This window comes from Fonticula alba, assembly GCF_000388065.1.
Source record: "Fonticula alba strain ATCC 38817 unplaced genomic scaffold supercont2.6, whole genome shotgun sequence".
Classification (NCBI taxonomy): Eukaryota; order Rotosphaerida; family Fonticulaceae; genus Fonticula; species Fonticula alba.
This window is the reverse complement of record NW_009242976.1, coordinates 166,538-187,115: the sequence shown is the minus strand read 5'-3', so window position 1 is coordinate 187,115 and position 20,578 is coordinate 166,538. Positions and strand designations below refer to the sequence as shown.

The following is a 20,578-nucleotide window of genomic DNA, read 5'->3' as shown; positions in this document are numbered from 1 at the left end:
GACGCCCAGGCTTGGCCCGCCGGACTGGGCGCCCGCTGCCATGGGGCGTTATTCCGCCAAATACTCCCTGCCGGAATGACACGCACCACCGTGAGAGGGGCCACGCGTGTGTGTGTGTGTGTGGGGGGGGGGGGGGGCTCGGCGCCTGGGCCTGGGAGACCCGTCCCGCGCGCAGAAATGCCAGCCTGACCTCGAGGGACTGGTCGCCCCCTCTCGAAGGAGCATTGGCCGGAGACCACCTTTCTCCCTGCGCGTGTGCGTGTGTGCCGCGCCCCCCCGCCCCCCCGCCCCCCCCCCCAAGGGAAAGCAAGGTCCTCGGGCCAGCCCCGTTCGGCTCCCCCTTGTCGGAGAAGGAGTTGGTGGAAGGTGTTGGGACGGGGGCCTGGCCGCGGGGGCCGGGCCTCGCGGCGAGTAGCAGGCGGAATGGCACACCGTCCCGGTCGAGTTAATGTTCCGACCCGGGAGTCAAGGGGGTGTTTCATTTATGGCACGAAAGGCACTTTTCTCGGCCTTCTGCCGCTCCTCTGAAAGGGACCGTCGCGGGCGGGGGAGCCGGGGGGGGGGGGGGGCCAGCGCGGCAGATGAGGCATGCTGGCGGGCCCCCTGCGCCGATGGGTCAGCGTCTCGTCATGTGTTCCTCATGGGCGAAGGGAAAAATGCATTCCTCGCCGGGCCGGCCGACAGTGGCCCGTGGATATCGTATAGTGGTTAGTATAAGTGGTTGTGGCCCACTCGGCCCCAGTTCGATTCTGGGTATCCACACATTTATTTTTCCCCTCCATGGTCTGTTTCCTCGGCCAGGAAAAAAGGAAGGATATTCATCACCGGCAGGATTTGAACCTACGCGGGCAGAGCCCATCCGATTTCTAATCGGACTCCTTAACCACTCGGACACGGTGATACGGAAGGGAGGCCGGATCAAAGGCATATAACTGAAACTCCTGGGTCCCCTGTCGCTGGCCATCCGGCTGCCTTGCATGCAAAGGTCGAGGTGCGCCGCGCCAGGGCTACAAAAACAGGGCACAATCCCATACCCCACCGATGTGGAGGCACATTCTCCTCGGCCAGTGTGTGTGTGTGTGTGTGCGTGTGTGTGTGGCGAGGAGGCCGAGACGGAGAGCAGACCGGTCCCGCCGTCGGTGGTTGGAATACAGGTGCGAAGCGGGGGGGCCTCTCTGCGCAGATGAAGGTGGGGCAGGCAGGTAGCGGGGCTGTGCTCTCATGCTTCATCCGGGCTTCCGAGCGGAGGCGGGGGTTCTTGCCGGTCCGCGCCAGAGAAGGTGTCAGGGCCTTTGCCGCGTGAGCGTCCCTCTGGGGGGTGGGCATGGTCTCGGCACGCCAGGCACCGGCGCCCTCTCGCGGATCGCGCTATCAACACGCACGGGAGATGCCAGCCTCGGTTCGGCAGCATCTTCACGGTGGCAGGCGCGAAAGCCACAACAAACTTAAGACCCCTGGGTGGGTGATGCCACCACCCTGGCTCGTTTAGCTCAGTGGTAGAGCGCCAGTCTAGTAAACTGGAGGTCGGGTGTTCGATCCACCCAATGAGCACATATATTTTGCCCATGGGGGCTGATTGCACTCGCTTTAGTCGCCCCCCCCCCCACCCTGGCAGGATGCTCGGGATGGGACTATGGTTTGCCGCTGCGCCACCTTTCTTTTGCCGGGCATGGGTCGAGGCCAACCACCGAAAGGGGCCGACCACCGGGACCGCGGGGAGGGGCGCGCGCCCATCGGATTCTTGTTCCCCCCCCCCCCCCAGCCGTGGGCGATTGGCGCATCCAGGATTGTCTGTCGTGTGCCGGGCTGTTCCGCGGCTAGTTGCCCTTTTTCCGTGTGTGTCTGCAGGCGTGTGCCCGAAAAAGGGTGTATTTGTTTATTTGTATTCTTGAATCCATATATCCCTGGACTGGTCTCTGCTTGTGTGCTCCATGGTGCATATTTGCACGCAAGCATGCCGGGGGGGGGGGATGCGCCTGCGCCCCGGCACACAGTGTCGCCCCCCGACGAAATGGCCGCTTCTGCTCGGCATCTGGCCGCGGTCTAGACTCTCGGCCCGTTTTTCGGGGTGATGGCGCGACTGAGCGGCCGTGTGAAGGCCGTGGGCCCGCCAGGAGTGCGGACCTCCTCCGGGGTGGGAACTTCGAAATCCTGCGGTCCCATCGATGGGGGGGCCTCTGGACCCTGCCCGATCCCGCTTCGTCCCCACCGCGGCTCTCCACGGGGGATGGGCTCTTTTTTTTTTTCACTCCCCCGGGCCCACACCGCCGCCACCCCCCGGCAAGGCATCTCTCTTCCGGCATGCATCACAGCCCGGTCGGGCGGTTCCCGGCCCCTTGTTCTCTCTGGGGGCTCAAGCCTCCCCGATGGGGCCGCACGGGTGCCCCCCCCCCCCCCCCGGCGAGGAGGGCCATCCCTGGGAGAGCGCCCCTTTTTCCGGTGCCCCTCCAGATGCAGGGGATGGGCGTTCCCCGGCGGGCTCTTCTTTGTCCTTGCTCGCCTCGGTACCCGGGCCTGCGGCTGACTCGCACTTCGCGGCCACCGCCCATTTCCTTGGCCCTTTGTTGCCGGCTCCGGGCCCGTGGGACTTGGCCATTCGCCTCCAACTCGGAGCAGTGCCATTCTTTTGTGCAAAATGACCCCGAAGGATCTGGCCCACCGGTCCGATATGCGCTCGTCGCCCGGCTCGACCCTCCCTGTGCCGAGAGGTCGCCCGGCGGTGCGATCTGGGGGAGTTCATCGGAACCTCCCTCTCCTCCTTGTCCCTTCAAGTGAAATAGACGGTGCCACTCTCCCTCCCTCCCTCCCTCTCTCTCTCTCTCTCTCTGTCTCTCTCGAAGCCCGAGTACAGTCTCCTTCCCTCCTTCTCTCCCTCCCCCCCTTCTCTCCCTCCCCCTCTCTCCTTCGCACACAGACAAGCATCTTCTTGTTCCCTTTGTCCGGGGGATCCGGCCAGCTGGTTCGTTGTGCCTTGTCTCGATACCCCCTCTCTTTGGTCGGGGCTCTTGTCACAGCTTGGCCGGAATCGGCACGCCCCTCCGGAGCATCGGGCTGGACGGGACAAAGCGCCACGGACCGAGCCTCCGTGCGGAGATCCAGCCGATAAGCCCCCATGCCGGACGGCATGTCCCCCTGCACGCGGGAGATCCTGGCCCACTACCTGGCCGCCTTTGGCCACCAGGATGCTGCGCCCGATGTCGGCGAGCGTTTCCAGGTGCGCCCTGCCGCGAGATCGCCCCCCCCCCCCCCCCCCTCCCCCCCCCATGGTCTGACCCTGTGCCCGACTCCCTCTGCCTCGGGGGGTGCACACTCGGCCGATCCTTTGGCCCCATGGGTGTCGGCTCGACAGGCGGTTGTCGATCGCGAAAACCACTACCGCACCCTCTTCGCCCAGCAGCCGGACCATGTCGACTTGCAAGACCCCCACCTGATGATGATCCCCCTCTTTGACCAAGCGCCCGGGGTGCTGGTCGCACGCGAGGCCCACGAAGCAAGCGCCCTCGGCCCTGATGGCCGGCCGGTCTTTCGCATGATGTTCACCCAGTGCCCCGAGGGGCAGCGCTTTCGCAAGGGCCCCGGCCAGCCGGCCACCGCCGGGACCCTTGCGGCCTTCCACCGGAACTGGGAGCTCTTCACGGAGAATGCCCTGCGCTATGTCAATTGGGACAATGTCATCGTGGCGGGCGGCGCGGTCCTGGCCAGCCTCATGCCGGTCTTCGACCCGGACACCTCTCTCACATTCGTGGAGGATGCCGATGTGGCCTCGGGGCAGGTGGCCCAGGCCCGGGCATTGCTCCAGGTGGACTCCTCCACGCCCATGCTCACCGGCGCCGCGGCCACCCCCCCGGGCGAGGACATCTCCCCCAAGCGCCAGCGGTACCTTTACCACAATGTGCTGTACCGGTCTTCCGACATCGACCTCTTCATCTACGGCCTGGATGAGGAAGCCGCCCGGGCCAAGCTCCTGGAGCTATATGAGGCCATTTCCAATGCCATCCCCCATGGGACCTTGGTCTTCCGCTCGAAGTACGCCGTGTCCATTGTCAGCCAGTTCCCCTATCGCCATGTGCAACTTGTCCTCCGCCGGTATGCCTCCCCGGCCGAGGTGCTCATGGGGTTCGATGTGGACTGCTGCAGTGTGGCCTTCGATGGGCGGCAAGTTTATGCCCTGCCCCGTGCCCATGCGGCGCTGGTGTTCCAGCGGAACACCATTGACATGTCCCGGCGGTCGCCCTCCTACGAGACCCGGCTGGCCAAGTACGCGGCCCGTGGCTTTGCCGTGCGGAGCCCCTTCTACGAATTGGCCCGGGTGGATCCGCAAATTTTGGAGCGCTCTTTCGACCGGGTCCAGGGCCTGGCCCGGCTTCTGGTCCTCGAGCGCCTCCGGACCCCGGCGGCCGTCCAAAATTATCGCGATGAGCAGCGCCTTCGCCGCATGCGCAGCCCCTCCAAAGAGGCCCTCGGGCCGGGAAACGCCCTTGTCGGCAGCCCCCCGGCCGGGGGGTACCTTCGACAGCAGATCGAAGACCGCCTCAGCGGCGACCCCTTTCTCCGGGACCAGCTGCTGGGAAGCGACATCAGCCACTTGTCGGACTATGCCACGGTCTTCCTGCCCTGGGGGCCCAGCTGGAATGCCCGAGCCATTCAGCATCTCATGGCCGGCAAGGACGCCATGCTGAATTCCCCCTGGTTCGATCGCCGCAAGACCTTCCACACCCATCCCTGCTTTGTGGGGCGCATGGCCGCCGTGTTGGAGGATTGTTGTGGATTTTGCCCGGCCTTCCCGGCGGACTTTGACATTCACACCTCGGGCTTTGTCCATGGGCCGCTGGTCTTCCTGGCCGACGATCCCGGGCGCCAGTCCATCGGGTCCTTTCGGCCCATCACCGAGGGCGATTGGCTCGAGCCGGCCTTGCTCCCCGAATCCACCGACCTGCTGGCCACGGCGGCGGCCACCGGCAACATGGCCCTCTTCCGCCGGGCTCTGGATGTGGCATCCGAGCGCTTCACCCGCCAGCGGCAGGCGGCCTGCGCCGAGAAGGAGGCCGCCGATCGGGCCCTCGCCGAGGCTCTGGCCGCGGTGGAGGCGGCCGAAGCCGGCAGCGCCACCGCCACGGTGTCCCTGGACTTCGAGGGGTTTCTGGTGGTGGAGGCCGACGAGGCCACCTGGGCCGATCGACTGGCGGCCGCCCGGTCGGCCCTTGCCCTGGCCGTGGTGGCCCGAGACCACGCCGCCCGGCGTTTGCACGATGTCCATGGCATACGCCTGGACGCGCGGGATTCGCTCGGCCGGACCCCCTTGATCCTGGCGGTGCTGGCCAACCGGCGGGCCCTGGCCCGGGCCCTGTTGGATGCCGGCTTGCGGTCTCTGCAGGCGGCTGTCCTGCGTCTGCGTCATTCCACTTGCCTGGACCCCATGACGGCGGAGGCGGACCGGCGGCTGCTGGCCGAGCTGGAGCCATGTCTGGAGCTGTCCCTGCCGGAGCATGTGCAGCCCAACCTCTCGGAGCGCGCCTTCAATGGCCGGACCCCGCTGCACTTTGCGGCGCACTACAATCGCCCGGACATCCTGGCCGACATGCTGGCATACAATCACCAAGTGCGCGAGCTCCTGCTGGAGGCTCGCCGCATTCGCCGGGCCTCGCGCATCGGCCCCGAGCATGCTGCCCCTTCCCGGGACCGGCTCAACAATGGCCCGGGCCACCGGGCGGTCGCCCCGAATGCGGTTGACACAGGTGCTTGGGACTTTGCTGGGCACTCGGCGGATTCCCACAGCATAGACGGGGGTGCTGCCTCCGCCGAGGGCAGCTCCAAGGAGGGTGGTCCAGATGCCGACAGTGGGTATGGCTCGTCTGAGGACATGTGTGAATCTGATGGCTCATTTGATGAAGATGAGTATGAGTATGAGTATGAGTATGAAGATGAGTATGAAGATGAGTATGAAGATGAGTATGATGATGAGTATGATGATGAGTATGATGAGTATGCTGATGAGCATGAGGATGGGCATGAGGATGGCCTCGCCCCGGATGATTCGGAACTTGAGGACATGCTGGCCATGGCCGAGTCCGACGATGATCCGGACATTCATGTCGCCAGCACCTCCTCCGCCGAGATCGCCGGCGATGCCGATCCCAAGGACGTGGTCGCCATGCGCGAGGCCTTCGTTTCGGTGGATTGCGAAGATTGGGATGGCCACCTGACCCCCCTGCATTATGCCGTGCTCTTCGGGCATGTGGCCTGCGTGCGGGTGCTCTTGGCCCATGGGGCCGACGCGTCGCGCCCCTGCCTGCCCTTCGCCGGCAATGATCGAGACGCCATGACCCCCTTGATGTTGGTGGCCTTTGTGGAGGACAGTGCCGTGGCTGTGGCCCTGGCCCGGCTGCTGGTGGAGGGGGTGGATTTGGTGGCCATTGCCCGGGCCGAGTCGGCCGGCCCGGGCCCCATGCGCTCCCAACCGGCCACCTTGGTGGACATGCTCCTGACCAGCCAGCTGAATGTCCTGGGGGTGTATGCCGTCCGCCTGCGCGGGGACCTGCTGGCCGACTTCGTGGCGAAGTGCTTCCCACCCGAGGCCTTGGGCCCGGTGCTCGCGCATGTCACCACCGGCCAGCTGAATCCCCTGGCTCTGGCCATTCGATTTGGCTACCAATTGGCGACGGATTTCGGCCGGCGTAGCATGCCGGTCATTTTGCGCGGAGGGCTGAGCCGTGCCGCCCGTGAGCAAATGACCGCCCACACGGTGGAGGCTCTGCTTCGCCTTGGTGCGCCGGCCCTCGTGCGGGCGTCCCACCTTGCCGCCTCGAAGGAGCTGTTGCTGCGCGTCTGGCCCGAGGATCGGCCACCGGGAATGGAGCAAGCCTACGCCCATGTCAGGCTCCATACGCAGCCCTTCCACCTGGCACTGATGACCCGCCTTCCCCGGGTGCTTGGACTGATCCTTCATGCGGTCGCAGCTCCGGCGGAGGAGTTGACCTTCCAAAGCGTCCCCTCGTGCGTGCCTGACTCCATCGGGCGCCTTTCCCGTCCTTCATGCTGCCCTCAACTGACCCATCTCTCTCTCTCTCTCTCTCGCTCTACCTCCATCAACATGCGTCTTTTTTTTTCATGGATCTCTCTCTCTGTCTCGTTGTCTCTTTGACTCGTTGGCTGTTTTTTTTCTTTTCATCTCAATGTCCCCCTCCTCCCACATTCGCCCTTTTTATGGTGTCGTTCGGTGGCTTTCTCGCTTTCTTCCTCGCCGACGCCCCTGCGGGTGCATCCGACCAGGATGCCGCACAGCTTCAGCATGCCGCCGTCGAGCCACTCCGCACCCCAGCAACAAGGCACCCAGCATGCGACTGCTGCCACCCATGCAGCCAGCAGCGCGGACCGCAGGTGCAATTTGGCCGATTTTGTGGTGGCCGCCGCCGCGCAAATGATCACCCTCTGCGGTGGTGATCTCGAGCAGCTGGCGCTGTTACGGAACGCGGCACCGGAGCTCTTCGACCTCGTCGATCAGATCTACTCCAATAACGAGCTCAAGAAGACCACCTCCACCAATGAGGTGGCTGTCAATGGGGCCGGCGTCGAGGTGGCCTCCATTCGCATGGCCATGCGTGCCATCAAGAAGGCCCTCCGGAATGAGCATGCCTCGGTGCTTGCCAGCAGCCCGGGGCTTCGGCCATGCTCCGGCCCGGCCGGCCAGCCCGCAGCCATGGCCGCCCCGGGGCCCGACTCCTCCGGCTGGCGGCGGACCGGAACCGACGCGGCCCCGGTGGATTTGGATGCCGATTTGGCCGAGGCCCTGGACTTGCCGCCCGACCATGAGGACTACACCGACGAGCGGCCGGCCGCCGATGCGCCGCTGTGGCTGAGGATCGGGGATGTCAGCGGGCTGGCCATGCCGGCCGCGCGGCTGTCGGATCATGATGATGATGTATTCCTCCTGCGGAATGCGATCCGCCTGCGGGACCGCCTCCCGCGAAGGGTGCGCTCCCCCATCGGGCGGCTCGACCTGCTGGAGCTCTTCCCCCTGGAGGGCATGTGCACGGTGCTGGGCACGATGAAGGGCCGTCGGCAGATTTTGCGCGAGATTGACCGCCACGAGGGGCTCCAGCAGGCGGGCCCATCAGCGGGCCCGGGCCCGGGGGCCATCGTCACGCTTTTGCTTCGGGACTTGGCCGTCGTCAACTATATGCTGGGCCTGCCGGCCGGTGAGCGTGCCGATGATCGCGATGCCAGGCGCTTTGGCATCCCCGCCGGGGGTGGTGCAGGGGCGGGTCCTTTGGCCGGGGGCCGGGCCGTGCTCGGCGCGTCCCGGCTCAAGCCGCACCTCGTCGAGGCCATGGAGCAGGCCTCGACCGCCGTGACCGATGCCATGTGCGCCCGGCGGGCGGATTCCTTCCAACGCCTGGATGCCATGCGGCGGATGCTGGCCCATGATTTTGGCATGTGCACCTCCTTCGACCGGATGTATGCCGAAGCCGTGGGCGAGGCTGCCCGGCCGAAGCGCACACGGCAGTATGGCTTCGACGAGCCTGCCCGACTGGCCAGCCAGTTGGTCAATGAGTTCGGCCGGCGCCGGTGGAAGTCCCTGACCGGCGCCGAGGCGGAGGCCCTTTACCAGGCCGTCACCGTGGAGGCGCTGCAGGCGGCCATCGCCCACGAGGCGGGAGGTGCTGACGGCCTGGCCGGCCACCATGGTCTCGAGGCCTTTGCGCGGTGCTTGTCCATGGCCACGTTGAAGGCATTGCCGGGGGTTCTCCAGCAGATGGTGGCCTTCGCGGAGGCGAGTGCCACCGGCGAGGCGACGGCCACCGGCCGGCCGGGCACGCGAGGGGGTCCCCCGCGCCCGGGCACTCGGGCCGCCCCGGCATCCGCGCCCAAGGATGCCCCTCCCTTGCGTGTTGCCTATTGGGCGGCCGGTCACCCGGTCACCGGTCCGGCCAATGAGGCCATCTATCGGGAGCTCTTTGAGGCGGTCTTCGCCGGGGATCTCGACCGGGTGGCCGACCTGACCGACCCCTCGAAGCATGGGGCCCGGGTGGCGCTGGTCGATTGCAAGCTCCATGGCCAGGCGCATACGACCCCCCTGCGCATGGCGGTGCGATTCTTGCCCCGGCCGGGGCCCATGGTGGAGCTTCTCCTGGGCCGCCTGGCCAGCCAGTACCGGCCGAAGGTCAGCCGGCGGGCCGTGCGTCTTGCGGCGGAGGACGCCGCGCGGGCCGCCGGGGCGGCGGCCAAGCGCCCCGGCCACGACCCCAATGTTGCTTTGCTTGCGACGGCGTTCGCCGGTCCGGGCGATGGCGACCGGTCGGACTTCTCCGATGAGGATGCCGGATACTTGGATGAGTGGGCAGCCCGCGAGGCGGGCACCGGGCACATGGCTGCCATGGGGGTTCCCCTTTCGCGGGCCGAAGCCGCGCAAGAGGCCTGCCACCGCGCCGGCCGGGCCAACCGTCTGGCTCGGCGCGCGGCTCGGCCCGACCATGGGCCTCAGCCCGACCATGCGGCCGGGATGTCGGAGCCGGAGCACCCGGGCCACCGGCGCTTCAGCACCATCAACCCGATGTATTCCCTCCTCCAATGGCATGCCTTCCTGCCCGAGGGCCGTCGTCGCCCGGGCCATGGGGCTGCCCAGCTGCTGGGCCTCCATCGGCTGACGGCCACCACCGGGGCCATTACCACCGCCGCGAGGGTCCAATTGGCGAGCGCTCTCGATGGCCCCACTGTCCACGTCAATGACCATGAGCTGGGGGAGGATGGGGTTCCCTCGCTGGCGAGCCTGCTCCAGTGGGACGACCAGCGGGCCCCGATCCCGGGGGATGCCCTCGGGCGCGACCTGCTCCGGCAGCTGGGCGGCCTGGGCATGTGCTCGACGCGGCCGCGGCCGCCGCCACCGCCGCCGGGTCAGCCCATCCGCCTGAGCATCATCAATGAGACCCTTTTCCATGCGGCCGGGCTTGCCCAGGGCGAGGCGCATGCCCTGGAGCTGGTGCTTGCCCTTCTGAATGGTCTCTGCCTGGTGGAAGAGGCGGTCACCCGGGTGGAGGGTCGGGCGGCCCGGGTCCAGGGCCACATGGAGCAGCCCCGCCCGGCCATGGGGCTGACCGAGCGCCTGATGTCCAATGTGGCGACCGGCCCCGAGGCCGATGCCGGGCCCCTGCCCTTCCTCCTTGCCATGGCCATGGGGCTGCCCCGGTCGGTGTTATTGCTGCTGCTCCGGCGCTTTGGCGGGGGGATCAACTTTGCGGCGTGGCCGATGCCGGCCGATGCCCGGGTGGCTGCCTCCCGGCGGCACACGGTCCTCACGCGCCCCGGTGCCAATGCCATCTTCCGGTGTCGGGCCGACGGGGGCGAGGGGATTGCCCGGTCGACCGGCAACATGCTCTTCCTGGTGGACTTGTCCACCGGGTCTGGCTGCCGGGCCGACGGTCCGACCAGTGGCCATGGGTCGCCGGTTGGGCCGAGCCCCCGGAGCCGGCACCCGCTGAGCCTGCTACCGCTGCCGACGGTGGCCCTGCTGCTGGGGCAGGTGGCTGTGGCTCGGTGGCTGGCGGCCGATCCGGCACCGGTGCAGGCCTTCCGCGACTTTTGGCACCGGCGCCTGGAGCGCCGGCCGGCCGGGGAGCTCCGGGTCCGCCGGGCGCCGGATGTCCGGCGCTTGGCCGAGCTGGTGCCGGCCGCCGAGCGAAGTGTCCTGCGTGCCCTCGGCCGGGAGGTGTTCCTCTCGTCGGACCCGGTCGAGCGTGCGCTCTTCCGGTTGGACACCGTGCTCAAGGTCCCGGCCATGCCCTCCAGCCGGCCGGGCCACACCGAGTACACCACGTCCCTGATGGCGGTGGCGATGCTCAATTCGCGGGCGGCCTTGCGGGACCTTCGGGAAATCCTCACCGCCGAGCCGTACTGCCTGGACCCGGGGCAGGTGGCCGCCCTGGCGGCCGTCGGCATGGCGGTCGATGCCCATGCCCCGCCCAACAGCCTGCTGGCCTCGGGGTCGATCGCCAGCCTGGAGGATCGGCCCCGGGCGGTGGTGTCCACGCGCGATGTGGCCCTCAGCCCGCTGGCCCTGGCAGTTCGCCTGGGCCTGGCGGACGCGGCGGCCGGCCTGCTGGCCGACATGGGGGCCGATCCCCACCAGGCGGATGCCTTCCGTGGCTGGACCGCGCTGCACCATGCGGCGCATGCACACCAGCCGGCCATGGCGGCCCTGCTTCTGGCGGCCATGGCCAAGGGCCCCGGCTGCGCCACGGCCCCGGCTCGGCTGGCGGCCCTGCGCCGGGCCCTCTTCGCCTGGAACCCGGTGGCCTGCACCACCGCGGTGCATCTGGCCATCGAGGTCAATGCCCACGGGGTGCTCCGGGAGATGGCGGTGGCCCTGGCGCGCGAGCGCTTCGCCACCGGCCGGCCGACCGCCGGGCAGGTGCTGCTGGCCCGGGCGGAGCTCTTCCACCCGGAGCACCGGACCCCGGGCGGGTGGGACTCCGCCCTGCATGTGGCCTTGCGCTTTTCGCAGTTCCCGCTGGCCGCCGAGATGATCCTGGCGCTGGGCCTGGCCCCGGCGGTGCATGCTCTCGGCCCGGCCGCCGTCGGCATGGATGTGCTCGGCCCGATGGCCGACACTTTGCTGGGGCTCCTGGCCGGGGAGGGGGCCTCGGTGGAGAAGCTTCGCCGGGCGAGTGCCACGGCCCCGGCCGCGCCATCTGCCCTTGTGGACTGGGCCCTCCTTCGTCAGGGGCTCCTGTCGGAGAATGCCTTCGGCTTGACGCCGGCGGATCAGCTCTTCACCGGGCACCGGCAAATCCTCGCTGGCCAGGCCCTGACCATGGAGGGTCTCGCGGCCAAGGTGCCCCATGCCTTCGGCAGCATGGGCCTTCGGTGCTCGGGCCTGCTGCGCGGCCTGGGTGTGGCGGCCCCTCGCCGGGATGCCGATGCCGCGGCCGTGGTCGAGCATTTCACATCGCCGGCTCGGGCCTTTGCGGCGCTACACTTGCTGGCCAGTGCGCTGGCCTTCGAGCCGGCGGACGGCCCCGGCTCCTCGGCCAGTGCCCGGCGGTTCGTTCCCGCGGCCGATGTTCACGATGCCCTCTTCCATCTGGCCGACCAGACGATGCTGCGCATGGATCGCACCAGCCCGAGCCGGCATTACGCCGGCCGCCAGCCAGGCTGGTGGATGTCTCGATCGCCGGCCGATGCCACGTCCTCGGCCAATGGCTTTCTCCGGGTCCCGTGCCATGAGGGGCATGCATCTCGGCCGGATGTCGCCGTTCAGGCCGTCCTGCCTCCGCTGTTGCTGGGCCGATTGCTCTTCGACTCGGGATCCTAGGCCCTTCCGGGCACCCGCAATAACTTGGCCACATCGGGCCTCCCCCTCTCTCGCATGCTTTCTTTACACCTGTGTGTGTGTGTGTGTGTGTGTGGACATCTCTGAGGGAAGGAGGGCGCAGTGCGGTCTTCCCACGTCGGTCACACGGCCAGCCATGCCCGGCGCGCGTGATGGCCCTGGCGAGGCAGCGATCGCCGAGGCGGCCTTCGGTGTGTCGACAGGCAGAAGAAAAAAAAAAAAGAAGGCACGGCCGGGATCCGGGGAATTTTCCCGCTTCCGCGCCCTGTCCTTGCTGGCATTCGGCGCAAAAGAGGGTCTGCGTCGACCGGGAATCGAACCCGGGTCTACCGCGTGGCAGGCGGCAATTCTACCACTAAACCATCGACGCTTGGGGATTGGAAAGACAAACAGCTATATGTTGCCCCCCTCTCCGGGGCGTGTCCCCTGTGACAAATGCTCCCCACCACCACATACGGCTCTCCTTTTTTATTCCCACGCGCCAATGGCCCCCCCTCTCACCGGAGGCTCAAATACGCCTCAAGGCAGGCGGGGGGGGGGGGGGGGTCAACGGGGACGGTCCGCCCGGCCCGCCGAGGCGGGCGAGAAGGGCCACACAGCTCCCAACGCGCAGGGGGTTGAGCTGCAGGTGTGGGTGTTTTCCCCCATCAAGGGAGATTAGTCTAGTGGTATGATTCTCGCTTAGGGTGCGAGAGGTCCCGGGTTCGATTCCCGGATCTCCCCTTGTTTTTTGCCCCCCCCCGATGTCCCGACCTCTTCTCCCCCTCTGTGTCCTGGCCGGGGAAGACGCGAGGCTCGAGGAAAAGGGTGCTCTGCCGGCCGGCCGGCCGGCCGGCTGGGCGGGAAGAAAAAAAGGGCCCACGCCCTCCTTTCTCCTGTGGGTGGTTTGACGGCGGGGGGTATGCCGGCCCGGGGAGCGGTCGTTGCCCGGGGGCTGTTTGTTTATTCATCTCCGTTAGTGTGTCCGCCCGCCAGTGTGTGACTCTCGGCTTGTTGGTGGGCGCTGGCAGACGCCCCCTGGGGCGCCCCCCTTGAGGCGCCGACGAGTCCGGGAGGGGGCTGGTCGACGATGGTCTTCGGGAGGGAACCCCCTGTTGTCTGCCAGGATCGTGGGAGCCATTTCCCGGTGCGCACCCTTCTCGGTGCCGGTCCCCGTCCCCCCCCCCCCCCGAGCGTGTGCCACCCGTGCGCTTCCTCCTCTGGTGATGCTCGCCCGGCCGCGGATCCTTTTCTCGCCCACTTGGGGCCCCGGCCCGAGGACCGGCTTGCTGGCGCCCTGGGGGCATGTCTTTCGGGGGAGCAGGTGGGGGGAGCAAGTGTGCCCTCTGCCCGGTGCGCGGGGGGACATTTTACTCTTGGCGCGGTCTCCAGAGAGAATGCCGGCCTCCTTCGCCGTCCGCTGAATCCCTCCCGCCTCCCCCCCTGCAAAGTGTCGGCGTCAGGCGGCTCGGGGGCGCAGGCCGACCACAAGGGCCGGGGCCGGGGCGCCAATCCAGCTGGTGAAAGTCGCGTCCCCTTGCCGGGCACACCGTTCCCCGGCTTTCAGCGTGCAACGCCGGCCGAGGTGCTCCTTGGGGCGGCCGAAAGGCGACGCCGGACAACTCTGCCCCCCGAGGGGGGTACATTTTCCCTCGGCGCACGGGCAGGCCCTACCCCGTCGGCGGGATGTCGGGTCGTTTATCTGGCGCCCGGGCCGCCCGCCGAGCAGGTGCGCCCCGGACGGGCTCCCCCCGTCTGGGGATGGCCCGACCACCGGCCAACATGTTCACGGGTGGACGTTGTCAACTGGCGCGCGCGCGCGCCTGCGCGAGGCCGAATGCCCCGGGGCTCGGGCTCCAGCGAGGAGGGCGGTCTTCGGAGTCCGCGCGGGGCAGGCAGCAAGGCCCCTGACTGGCGAATGATCCTCCTGGCCCTGTCCCGGCGTTCGTCAGGAGATGTGGTCCTCTTGAGGGCAAGGGGTGCCGCGCATGCGCGGCCATCGGGCACGGTGCCCCGCAGCGGTGTGCAGGTCGGCTCTGGCGGTGCCACCGACGACCACACCATCAACGAGCGAGGTGTGTCCTCTGCCGTTGCCCCCCCCCCCCCCCCCCCACCAGCCGAGGGCCATATACCGGTCCTAGGCCGTTCGACCGATGCGGAGGCTCGTGAGCGCGCCCTTGGCAGGCGTCTCGGTGTTAGTCGTACGGGTGTGGGGGGGGAGGGGGGGGGGGGGAAGTGCCCGAAGGCGTGCGTCCCAGGACCAGGCCGCCAAAAGCGCGAGCGAAAAAGGGCCACACAAGGATTCCCCTCCCCGTGGTTGAGTGGTGTAATGGTTATCACGGCAGACTCTGAATCTGTCAATCCGAGTTCGATTCTCGGCTCGACCTTCCTCTTTTGATGTCCCATCCAAGCCCAACACCCCCCCCAGCGGGGCCTGTTTTTGTGGCAGGTGTGCTGGCGGAAGATCACATGCACATCACCGTGTCCGAGTGGTTAAGGAGTCCGATTAGAAATCGGATGGGCTCTGCCCGCGTAGGTTCAAATCCTGCCGGTGATGCATCCTTTTTTTTGCTGCGGTGCACCCGGCGTCCGCCTCTCTCCCTTCGCGCGCCCTTGCCGGTCGCCGCGCCGCTTGCCGATGGCGCCCGAGAGACAGGACGGGGCGGGCGCCCCGGGGCGGAACCACGAGAGGGTCCGGCTTTTCGTCGATCGGGCGAAGAGCATCTTTGGCGCGGTCTTTTTTTCGGCTTCCCGGATATGCCGGCGCCGCCTGGGTTTCGGCCCCCGGCCCGGGGACCGGCCGGTCCGGGCAGCGAATGCCTCGGTCTCGCAGTCCTGGGTCCGGGGGCGCGTCGGGCCGGGCCCATGCCGGCCCTTCGCCGACAAGAGAGAGGCACTGCCTGCCTCCTCGGCTTCAGAGGGCCGTGACCGGTGCATCCGCTTGCGCCGGGGGCCCCTGATCGTCCATGCATCGCCGAAGGGTGTGGGGTGCTGTTGTTCGAGCGGGTGGCGACCCAAGCACCTAGCCCTGCCTCGGGGCTGCGAGGCTTGGCTCGGCATTCGCGCATCCCCCCGATGGGCGCCCCTCGCCCTGGCTCCGCCTTCCCTGGTCGACTGGTCGACTGCTCCTTCGCCCCTGTCATTTGGCCTTGCCAGTCGCCGCACCGCCAGTGCCCGCCCCCCATGCAACTGGCCGGGGTGGAGATCGGCCCATCGGTCGACCGCCCAGAGCCGGGGGACCTTCCGCACGGCGGTGGGCCCTGTCGCCTTGCCAGGCAGGCACTTTGCTGCCCGGCTCTGGGCCCGGATCGAACTCTGTCCTCCGGTCGAGGCCGGTGGTCCGAGTGCCGGCGGCCCCCCCCCCCCCCCCCGGGAGTCCTCGACCGGGCTTGGTATCGGACTACCTTCCTCGAGGGGAGCCTTCGGCCCCGAGGGACCACATGCGACCGGGTGACAAGGACAGCCAGGTGCATGGGGCCGGGGCCGAGGGGGGCGGCTTCATCGGCATCAGCCTCGCCGGGGCATCGGCCCCAATGAAGCCTGGGCTCTTCTCACCCCCTCCCGTGGCAGGGCTGGGGGGTCCTTTGTCTCACAAGCTCGCCCCCCCTCTATGGGCATATCCCCCCCCCCCTGCCCATCGCCGGGCTGCTTGTGGCATTGCCCCACTTTGAGGCGTTCTTCCGACCGGCTTCCCTTGGAACTAGCGACGCCATGGACACTGACACCGCTTGCCCCGCGGGTGGCCGTTCTCCTCCTAGCCGACGGACTCCCTCCGGCTGGAGGTGGCCCATGTGCGAGGGAGCCCCGGCGCAGGCAAAAAGCCCACCTAGACACTTTGGCAGCCCGGGCGCCGGCCCAAACCGCCGACCGGGCGAGAAGACGGCCGACCGAGTTGCCACCAGCGCGCGGCCTGCCCGGGACGGGTCAAGGGATCCATCCGGCGCGGGGCTGCCGGCTTTGGCCGCTGATGCACCCCCTGGATCACCTTTCAATGGCGTCTCCTTGGCCGAGAAAGCGCCCCCTTGCCAGAAGGCCTCCAGTGTGGAGGGCTTAGATACGGTGGATGGGCCCTCCATCAGGTGGAACAAATTGACCGGCGGCGGGAAATACGCTTGACTGTGTCCCCGGGGCCAGTGACACGGGTTGGGAATTGCCCGGCGGCCCCCTTGGCGAGTGACCCTGCTTCAGCGAGTTTCCCATTGGACATCATGGTTCCCGGGCTGCCTTGACGAGGGTGGCATGGTGCCGGGCCTGCAGACGTGCGTCCGCATGCCTGACCGACAGTGCACCGGCCAGTTTCCCTCCTTCCCCGCAACCAGGCCCGGCGTGTCTACTCGGGAAAGGGATGACGACGATGCCTCGGCCCTGGCCAGCTTCGCAGCGGACCTGCCGGTGCGGCACGTCGCCGCCGAGTAGCCCGCCGAAGCCGACCGAGGCTCCCCGGCCCCGAGGCAGCCCCGCCGGGCCCTCTCCGACGGGCTCCGCGAGTCGATGACCTCCAGCCAGCCAAGTGGAGATGCGCCGCTGGGGCCGGCCCCCACGCGCGTGCGCTTGGCAGATGGTCTGCCTCGGGTCGACGTGCGTCGGCGCGAGTGTGGCTCACATGGGGCCGGTGCCCTGGCCGAGCCGGACGGCGATCCGGGCCTTTGGAGCTCGTCCCCGGGTGTGCATGCCCTGCCGACAGGGTGACCATCCGTGCTGGCCTCCCGGTTGGCGAGCCGCACGGGCCCTCACGCCCGGCACGGTGGGGTGCATGTGTGGACTATCGTGCCTCCGATCGCACCGGGCACCTGCCCTGGAGGTCGATGCACCTCCCCGCTTTTTCGTCTCCTCCGAAGGGCCACTTCTTGCAAAGGTCCCCGCAACCATCAGCAAGTCGGAGATGCTACACACCGTGGCTCGTGGCTGCCTTTTACACACACTCACACACAAAGGCCCCACTCGGCATTCTGCCAGCTTGGCCGATGACTTCTCAGGGCTTTCAAACAACCGACCACGGCTCCATGCCGGGCTGCAGGGGAGTTTTTTCCCCCTGATCCTGCAAAGGATGACCGGTGTTCATTCCCCCCTTGGCCACCCCCCGGGTCCCTGTGCCCTGGGAGGAGGCCCCTGCTGGCGGTGGACATGGCGACATGGTCTTCGATGCTCGGCAGAACAGTGAGCCCTCGCCTCTCTCGCTCCATTTCTGCGAATGGCTGTTGGGCAGCGGGCGCAGCGTCTGCCAGGATCGCCGGTCTCTGGGCTATCTCATGGATATCTGCCCGCGGATTGCGAGGCACAGGCATGATGGGCGTCGGCCGCCCTCCCTGCGTGCCCCTGCCCCGAGCGGATGGACCCCAGTCCCCGCCCTGGTGCGTACCTCTAGGCAGGCGGGCGGACACTCCGGGACCCCGTCTGGCGAAACCGGCTCTGGGGACACCCGCCGCAGACCCCCGAGCGACGCGGCGCCGACAGTCACCATTGGGAAGAAAGCCCCTGCCGCCTGTGGTCACCCTCCCTGGTGACGGCCATGACGGGTGCACCCTCGCCGGGTGCCTATGTCGCCGGATAAAAAAACAAACAAACAGGAAGCAGCCGCCAGCAAAGGCCGGCCACTCATAGGACCCGATGCTTCCATGTGAGGAATGGGTGATCCGGTGGAGGACCACCGAAGCCCATCACGCCCGCCGGCGACCGCCAATGGCCGTCGTCCCTTGAATGGTCGCCCCGGGCCGGCCGCGCTGCCCCCGAAGTCCCCCCGAGCCCGAGCCAGCCATGGCTACACTTCCAACAGCCGATGGCGCGTCTCACCAGGGGCCCTCCTCAAGAATGCCCTGCTCCGTCCGGCTGCCAGGCACGCGCCCCGGCCATGTCCTCAAGGAGGGGCGGCTCTGGTCGCCGAGCCCTCGGCACACACATGTCTGCCTGCATGGCGGGGCGCGACTTCGCGTGATAGACCCCAGCCCCAAGCCGCCAGGCGATCCCTCCACAACAATTGCCCAGAGGGCCGTCTCGAGCATGGGATTGCGACTGCCCGATTTTGGGGCCCCTGGCGCTCAGGGCATTTCCTTCTCCCCGTGCCTGGGACCGGGCGAGGGTGGGCGCCACTGTAGGAATGGCAGGCCTGTCGCGCGCGGCCCAGGGGTCACGCCCCCGCTCGGCCGCCGGCGGTGCCAGAGAAAATGGCCGTCCCGGTGGCGCGTGCGGCTCGTGCCTGGTCATCGGCTCTTCAGAGCCTCTTCACGCCGGCCGGCCGGCCGGCCGGCTGAACGGGGCCCCAGGACCGAGGTATTGCACCTCGCCGGGCCTTTGCCGGTGGGCTGTGGATGTGACGCCCGAGCGAGGGCAGTCCATTGAACCAGAAGCGGCCCCTTCACGGCGACACCAGAGGGAGCAGCCATGGGTCCGCGCGTGTGGTGTGCTGTGCGGGCTGGGAGTCAGCTCGATCACGGCCACGCCGAGGCCCGACACGCCGACACTGTTTCCTGGACATGGTGCCGGTGAAAATGCCGAGCGAAAAACCACCAGCGCCACATACACACAGACACAGAGACACACCGAGAGCCTCAACTCCCGGAGCATGGTCGCACTCCGCCAGGGAGCTCGATGTGTCCCCTCAGCGGGCGAAGCCTTCGCCCCCGGATGGCCCGCCGTGTGTGGGATCTGGCAAGCCTCTCGACATACGGAATGCTGGTGGCTCCGCCACAGGTGCCAGCCGAAGTGAAGGGCACCGGCGACGAAGGCTCCCAATGCCCGGCCCGCCCTCGCCCATAACTCGGCCCCCGGGCCAGCCTGTGTCCGGCGGTCTCGCTTGTCTGGGTGCGCGGTCGCTGCAATGCCCGGCCCACCTGTGGACATGCCCTTCCTTCTACACATGGGCCTCAGGCCACCGTTCCTGGTCCGACCGAAGCATCCATGATCCCTTTCCCCCGGTGGCCATGCTGGCCGATGGTCGGTCGCGGCGACAGTGCCAGCGAAGTAGACGCCGCGGGCTTGCCCGGCTTCATGAGACCGGGGCGGGGCTTCTCTCTCTCTCTCTCTCTCTCTCTCTCTCTCTTTCTCTCTTTCTCTCTCGGCCCCTGGCCAAGGCCGCTTCCTGGGCTGGGCATATACTCGCGCGAATAACCGCACTGAGCGCCGACGGGGATTTCCTCGGTCGCGAATTCCTCGCCGGGGCTTCCGCCACGAAGCCCGTCCATCAAGAGCCCCTGCTCGCTCCCGGCCCGTGCAGGCTCTTGCCAAGGCTCTTTGATGCGCTGCGCCCCCTCAGCCCACCGAGCTGCGATGTCTCCCTATCCCTCACGCCTGAACCGGTGCTGGGCCGCCGTCTGCCTGGATCCCTAGGTCGGCGACTCCGACATCATCCCGGTACCTCGTCGCCCCTCGGCCTTCCGATCGTAGGCGTGCCTGCAACCGGCAAGGGGTCACCCATCTGGCGGGGATCTTGGCCCAGCTTGTCGGCCAGCCTCCCGGGCCTGGCTCCCGCCTCCCGGGCCTGGCTCCCGCCTCCCGGGCCTGGCTCCCGCTTCCCGGGAGTACACTTCCCCTTTCCGGATCTGCCCTCCTGCCCCCCACCCATGGCCATCCATCGGCCGGCATCCATCTTCCATGCCAGGGTGCTGGCCGGTGTGTCGCGATCTCGCTCCCTGCACTCGGGGCTGGTGCCCGGCTTGAGCGAGCACCTGCGCCCGGGCCGCCGCCGATCCCCGGTCCGGGCATCCGCAGGGTTGCCCGACTGAGGCGACGCCCCGGCTGGACAGGAGCCCCTGCCAGCCGGTAATGTGCCTTCTCGAACCGATGCGACTTCCCTTCGCGCGGACACCACAGCCTCGGGCACAAAAGAGGTGGCCCGCGGGAGTGGCCCTTTGGCGTGCCAGTATATCTCAGGGATTCTAGTCCCGCCCCCCCCCCTCCCTCCCTCCCTCCCCCCCCCTGGAGCAGCGGCTCAAGTCCGCCGGTGCGGGGTATCCCGAGTTAAGTGTGTGGAATGTCGGATTAACCACGGGATCGGGCGAATATGCCGCTTGTTTAAGTGATTTTCACACTTTCATCCGTGCAGTGTGCCGGGCTGTGTGTCCCCGCGGCCCCCGCTTGCAAGGCTTTCAGCCCCGCGTTGCCCCCGGCCTCCCCGGCCCGGGGTCCTGTTCAACCGGGTGTGGCCCCTAGGCCCGGGACCGGGCACCACCACCGCCGGCGGCCTATGCAGGCCGCCGCCCCGTTTGGGTCAGCCCATTCGACGCGCGGGAGCACCCCCCCCCCCCCCCCCCCCCCCCCCCCCCCCCCCCCCCCCCCCCC

The 20,578-nt window shown here is 68.1% G+C and overlaps 1 protein-coding gene and 7 non-coding genes across 8 annotated transcripts; 6 read left to right on the top strand and 2 right to left on the bottom strand.

Annotated features, from left to right (window-relative positions):
• Positions 1 to 690: 690 nt before the first annotated feature.
• On the top strand, positions 691 to 762 carry H696_03707. The gene has a single exon. It is a non-coding gene; the product is annotated as a tRNA-His (tRNA).
• Positions 763 to 819: 57 nt separating this feature from the next.
• On the bottom strand, positions 820 to 901 carry H696_03706. The gene has a single exon. It is a non-coding gene; the product is annotated as a tRNA-Ser (tRNA).
• Positions 902 to 1,479: 578 nt separating this feature from the next.
• H696_03705 lies at positions 1,480 to 1,551 on the top strand. Its single transcript has one exon. It is a non-coding gene; the product is annotated as a tRNA-Thr (tRNA).
• A 1,573-nt stretch (positions 1,552 to 3,124) lies between these two features.
• H696_03704 (hypothetical protein) lies at positions 3,125 to 12,307 on the top strand (the record flags this gene model as incomplete). Its single annotated transcript, XM_009497562.1, has 3 exons — positions 3,125 to 3,214; positions 3,350 to 6,993; positions 7,270 to 12,307. The coding sequence occupies 3 exons, from the start codon at positions 3,125 to 3,127 to the stop codon at positions 12,305 to 12,307; spliced, it is 8,772 nt and encodes a 2,923-aa protein (XP_009495837.1).
• A 317-nt stretch (positions 12,308 to 12,624) lies between these two features.
• H696_03703 lies at positions 12,625 to 12,695 on the bottom strand. Its single transcript has one exon. It is a non-coding gene; the product is annotated as a tRNA-Gly (tRNA).
• A 281-nt stretch (positions 12,696 to 12,976) lies between these two features.
• Positions 12,977 to 13,048, top strand: H696_03702. Its single transcript has one exon. It is a non-coding gene; the product is annotated as a tRNA-Pro (tRNA).
• Positions 13,049 to 14,619: 1,571 nt separating this feature from the next.
• On the top strand, positions 14,620 to 14,691 carry H696_03701. Its single transcript has one exon. It is a non-coding gene; the product is annotated as a tRNA-Gln (tRNA).
• An 88-nt stretch (positions 14,692 to 14,779) lies between these two features.
• H696_03700 lies at positions 14,780 to 14,861 on the top strand. Its single transcript has one exon. It is a non-coding gene; the product is annotated as a tRNA-Ser (tRNA).
• The last annotated feature ends 5,717 nt before the right edge of the window (positions 14,862 to 20,578 follow it).